Genomic DNA, 5,954 nt, shown 5'->3' with positions numbered 1-5,954 from the left:
GTGGCTGGCGCCTTAGCCGGTTGAGCTATAGGCGCCGAGCCAATGAAAAAAAATTTGTTGAGGATCCTGCCACCTCTGTAATTTTGGTTAGGAACAATGTGACAGCCTGAGGCTGTAACCGACCTTGGCAAGTGTCCCTTCTACACAGTAGCCTGCTATAATGACGCCATTCCTCTTATCAGTACACCAGCTTTCAAATAACTCTCTGGATAAGCCACTCTGCATCATGCCTGGAGAGGCCATTACAACACTAGGACCGATGTCATCAAAGTGATCCATGCTCTAAAAGAAAAAGAAATGTTAATTACCAGGGTTTGATAAAGCATTTTTTATTTTTAAGGAATAATAAAAAGCTAGATGAAAGATTAATCATACTACTAAAAGGGCCTTGACAAAACTAGTAAACTTTTTTTTCCTTTTTTGAAACAGAGTTTCACTTTGTCACCCTTGATAGAGTGCCATGGTGTCATACCTCACAGCAACCTTAAACTCTTGGGCTGCAGAGATCCTCTTGCTTCAGTTTTTTTTGTTTTTCTTCCTATATGTAGTAGAGACAGGGCCTTGCTTTTGCTCAAGCTGGTCTCAAACTTGTGAGCTCAAGCTATCCACCCACCCTGGCCTCCCAGAGTGCGAAGATTACAGGTGTGAGCCACTGAGCCCAGCCATTACTGAACATTTTAAGTTCAAGTTCCTAAATATTTTAGGCTAGGAATGACAGAAAACAAAATGGTGGCTGGGCACCTGTAGCACAGTGGTTACGGTGCCAGCCACATACATCAAAGTTGGCAGGTTTAAACCCAGCCCAATCCAGCTGAACAACAATGACAACTGCAACTAAAAATAGCCAGGCAATGTGGCGGGCACCTGTAGTCCCAGCTACTTGGGAGGCAGAGGCAGGAGACTCGCTTGAGCCCAGGAGTTGGAGGTTGGTGTGAGCTGTGATGCCATAGCACTCTACCCAGGGGGATAGCTTGAGGCTCTGTTTCAAAAAAAAAAAAACTGTTTTAAGGAGAATTTGGCCCTAATTCTTAAGCAATTAACTTAAATAATATGCTTTACAACCAAAGTCTATTTACAACAGGAAGACTACTTATGACTTAAATTACTTTGGACATTAATTATTTTATTACCATTAAAGCATCAGTTCGAATGAAATAATCAGTTTTTTTTGGAACAGAGTCTCATTTTGTTGCCCTTGGTAGAGTGTCATGGAGTCACAACTCACAGTAACCTCCAACTCCTGGGCTTAGGAGATTGTCTTGCCTCAGCCTCCTGAGTAGCTGGGACTACAGGCGCGCCCACAGCAACGCCTGGCTATTTTTTTTTTTTTATACAGAGCCTCAAGCTATTGCCCTGGGTAGAGTATTGTGGCATCACACAGCTCATAGCAACCTCCAAGTCTTGGGCTCAAACGATTCCCCTGCCTCCACCTCCCAAGTAGCTGGGACTACAGGCACCCACCACAATGCCCGGCTATTTTTTGGTTGCAGCCGTCACTGTTGTTGGGCGGGCCTGGGCTGGATTCGAACCCACCAGCTCAGGTGTATGTGGCTGGCACCTTAGCCACTTGAGCCACAGGCGCCAAGCTCGGCTATTTTTTTTTTTATTACAGTTGTTGTTGTTTAGCAGCCCTGAGCTGGGTTCGAATCCACTGGCCTCAAGGTATGTGGCTGGCGTTGTAACCACTGTGCTATGGCACTGAGCCTGAATGAAATAATATTTTTTACACTACATTAAACCAGATTTTATTGAATGATCCAGAAAAGTAAACATGAAAATTTTCATATTTGTAATTTGTGGTGCTAATAAAAAAGATTAGGTTTGAGAATAGAGAAACTTTAATAAATAACAGATATTTTTTTGTTAAGACTTTTTATTCTGGCTTGGTGCCTGTGGCTCAAGTGGCTAAGGCGCCAGCCACATACACCTAAGGTGGCAGGTTTGAATCCAGCCCAGGCCTGTCAAACAACAATGACGGCTGCAACCAAAAAACAGCCAGGCGTTGTGCCTGTGGTCCCAGCTACTTCTACTTGGGAGGCTGAGGCAGGAGACTCGCTTAAGCCCAGGAGTTAGAGGTTGCTGTGAGCTTTGATGCCAGGGCACTCTACCCAGGGGGACAGCTGGAGGCTCTATCTCAAAAAAACCAAAAAACAACTTTTTATTCCTACAGCATAAGAGATCCAAGTTATTCAGCAATTGTAAATACTGAAAACATATGGAGACTTGGAGTAAGTGGCAAAATTTGTTAAGTAAAAAAAGAATGCCAGTTTCTGGAGGTTTAATTCCTGAGGAAAAATAATGCCTACTAGAGAAGAAGTAAGCACTCAGCAAGAGGAATTCAGTCACATAATCACTTTCAGGTAGCTCCTTAAAACACTCACCTTGAGGTTACTAATGTGTTTGAAAACAAAGGGATTATTGATGTTGATCTGTTTGCGAATTTTGTCATTCATTGCATTTACATATGTCTGGTACACTGCCATGCACTTCTTGGCCAAAGATGATGCATAGTATATTGGAATGTCATGTAGTTCTGGGTGATTCTGCCAATATTCATCTAGGGAGATTTTAAGAGAAACAAACATCTGTTTTCTATGAGTTCAAATAATAAGTGAAACACATAACTTAAAAAATTCAGACAACCAAGAAACAAAGTGTGTAACTAAATATTTAAAAGAGTTTAAGAAAAATTTTCTTAAGAAAAATAAGATAAGAGTTTAAGAAAAGGCTAATTTTTCTTACTGGTCCTTACTAACTTAAACTTATACACCCAAAACTTACTTCTAGGCACCAGTGCACAATCTAAGAAAAATGTGGTGAGCATTTTTAAAAATGGGGAGGCTTTTAAAAATTATTCATTATTAAGTTTTCATTGAATAATAGACCATAACATATTACCCCAGAGACACTAAATTCTGTGATGGCTTTTTTTTTTCTTTTTGAGACAGAGTTTTATTCTGTTGCCCTCAGCAAAGTGCCATGGCATCATAGCTCACAACAACCTCTCAAGCTCTTGGGCTCAAGTGATTCTCTTGCCTCAGCCTCCTGAGTGGCTGGGACTATAGTCTGATGGTTTTAAATAAAAATGTATTAATATTTCAACATACCTATCAACTGGTAATTATAAAACAGGACTATCAGAATAACTAAACTGATTTTAAACATTTCAAAAAAAGTATTATTCTTTTTTTTTTTGAGACAGGGTTTTGCTCTGTTGCTCAGGCCAGAGTACTGTGGTATAATCATTGCTCATTGTAAACTCAAACGCCTGGGTTCTAGTGCTCCTTCCAGTTCAGCCTCCAGTCCAGTGCCAGGACTACCGGCACTTAACCACACCTGGCTATTTTTTTTTATTTTTTTGAAGAAACAAAGTCTCCATATATTGCCTAGGCTGTTGTCAAACTTGGCTTCAAACAGTCCTCCTATCTCAGCCCCCCAAAGGGTTAGGATTCTAGGTGTGAGCTACCAGACCTGAACTGTTATACTTTTTAAAAACTACTAATCAAATACAGTAGGACCTTCATAGCTGACCACTTCCTTACACTGACCACCTCCTTAAGTTGACCTAATTTTCAGACTGGACATGCACCACATGTAAGTACAGTTGATGAACTCTGTATGCTGACCACTTTGTTACAGTCCCTACGGTGGTCCACTTACAGAGGTTCTACTGTAATTTCTGAGCAGTAGGCAAAAGAAGGCTTATTTTAAGAGGACCCTTATTAAATCTCAAAATTTCAAGAAGGAAGTATGACCAAAACCTATCACTTAATTCTACTAGGTCCATCTGCACTTAGGATATGTATCAAAAGCCTAGTATGTAATTTACATTTATCATTTCTAAGTTTCAAAACAACTTTAATAAAGATTTCCCATTTATTGACTGAGAAACTGAGACTAAAAAAAATGTTTAATAGTATATGAATGGCATTTTTCTACTTCGTGTGTAAGTGATGATTCTGTAAGTACAAGGGCTCTTCCTGTAATCTATGTTACAAGTACAATTCTGTTTTGGTTTCTGGTTTATCTTATTGTTTTTTTAGATATAACTAAAATTTTTAAAGGTATCAAAGTTTTTGGCATATATTGTTATGATTTCTCACATACTGTACAAAGCAGATTATATCTCAAGATCACATCACAATGTCCTATTTTTTTGTACGTATTTTTATGAGTAAATTCTGAACAGTTAAAAAAAAGGAATAATTTTCCCAAGGTCACACGGCTAGGACATAGAAAAGATTTAAAGCCAGTGACCTGAACAGCTACTCTCTGTTATACTATATTACCAGGGAGAATTTAAGGAAAAAGAGTAACCTAATTATATAGAGCAGATAAAAATACCAAATGCCCAGTTAAACATGAATTTGAGATAACAAAAGACTTCAGTGTAAGAGTGTACATTAAAGTGGGACACTTATACTAAAATATGACTATTTATTTGAACTTAAAAGTCAACCAGATGTCCAGTATTTCTGTTTGCTAAATCTGGCAAGCTAATCTGATGGTGAGTTGTTTCACCTTACTAACTGCCTTTGCTCTTCATATTATTTGTTTTAAAGACTTTTCATTTTAAAACTTCTAAGGGCCAGGGGCAGTGGCTCATGTCTATAATCCTAGGACTTAAAGAAGCCAAGGCGGGTGGATTGCTTGAGCTCACAAGTTCAAGACCAACCTGGGCAAAAATTGAGACCCTGTCTCTGCTAAAAATAGAAAAACTGATGCAAGAGGATCACTTGAACCCAAGAGTTGGAGGTTTCTGGGAACTATGATGCCACGGCACTCTACTTAGGGTGGCAGCTTGAGACTCTATCTCAAAAAAAAAAAAAAAAATTAAACTTCTAAGGACAAGCAGTTTTTTTCATTTGTAGTTAGAGAAGAGAACCAACTGGCTCGGCACCTGTCACTCAGTGGTTAGGGCGCCAGCCACATGTACAGGGGTTGGCAGGTTTGAACCCAACCTGGGCCACAACATTGACAACTACAACAGCAAAAAAAATAGCCGGGCATTGTAGAGGGTGCCTGTAGTCCCAGCTACTTTGGAGGCTGAGGCAAGAGAATTGCTTAGGCCCAAGAGTTTGAGGATGCTCTGAGCTGTGATGCCACGGCACTCTACCGAAGGCGACATAGTGAGATTCTGTCTCAAAAAAAAAAAAAGAAGAAGAAGAAAGAAACTGGCAAATCATTTATCCAAGGATTAGGATTTTAAAAACTTGGATTCTAGAAAGTCATTTCTTTGTTACAGATTTGCTTTTCATCTGGGGTAATTTATTCCCTCTTCCCTTGTTTTCCTTGTCAGTGTAACAGGAATCCTATTTATCCTTATCATTACAGAAAGGGCAGAATTGGGAATAAGAGCTTAAGATGTAGCCATTTCTAGTTCTTCACGCTGAGGCTGTATACACACAAGGCACCTTCATCTGCTCTTCAGGAAGAGTGCTTTCCCCAAATAGAATCACAGAATGTGAGTTAGAAGGGATCATTAAGCGCAAATGAGGCTAAAAAGTGATATCTTTTGTTCCTCTTACTACAAAAAGTTATACATGTTCATTGAAGCATATGGAAAATAAAGAAAAACACAACACAAAAAAGAAAAAGAAGCCATCCATTTCCCAACATGTAGATTTGTATCTTTCCAGCCATCTGCATGTAGATTTTTTAGCTAACTAGAATCACAGTCCCTTGACAGATTATTTGTACTCATCTTTAATATATTTTTCCTACAATGTGATAAATACTGACATAGCATTTCTTTAAAAATACTAAAATGATGCAGGCTTTTATTGACAAAATTTTACACACATCTCTCTTATTTCCCAAAAGTGGGACTGCTGGTCAAAGGGCATGCATATTTTAAGACTTTTGATGCTGATGGCAACCAGAAATCAACTTACATTACCAGCAACACTGTATGAGAGTTGCTGCTTCCCTGGGCTCTTTTTTTTTTTTTTTTT

At 39.1% G+C, this 5,954-nt stretch overlaps 1 protein-coding gene across 1 annotated transcript in view; it reads right to left on the bottom strand.

Annotated features, from left to right (window-relative positions):
• CPSF3 (cleavage and polyadenylation specific factor 3) overlaps positions 1-5,954 on the bottom strand; it is a 47,114-nt gene that overhangs the window by 26,917 nt on the left and 14,243 nt on the right. Inside the window, 2 exon segments of the mRNA XM_003787380.3 lie at positions 124-282; positions 2,382-2,557. Coding sequence (XP_003787428.1) covers positions 124-282; positions 2,382-2,557 — 335 coding nt within the window.

The sequence above is a fragment of the Otolemur garnettii genome, unplaced genomic scaffold (genome assembly GCF_000181295.1).
Source record: "Otolemur garnettii isolate 467f Iridium unplaced genomic scaffold, OtoGar3 scaffold00022, whole genome shotgun sequence".
In the NCBI taxonomy this organism is placed as follows: Eukaryota; Metazoa; Chordata; class Mammalia; order Primates; family Galagidae; genus Otolemur; species Otolemur garnettii.
The sequence above is the reverse complement of the archived record's forward strand: the minus strand, read 5'-3'. Positions and strand labels throughout refer to the sequence as shown.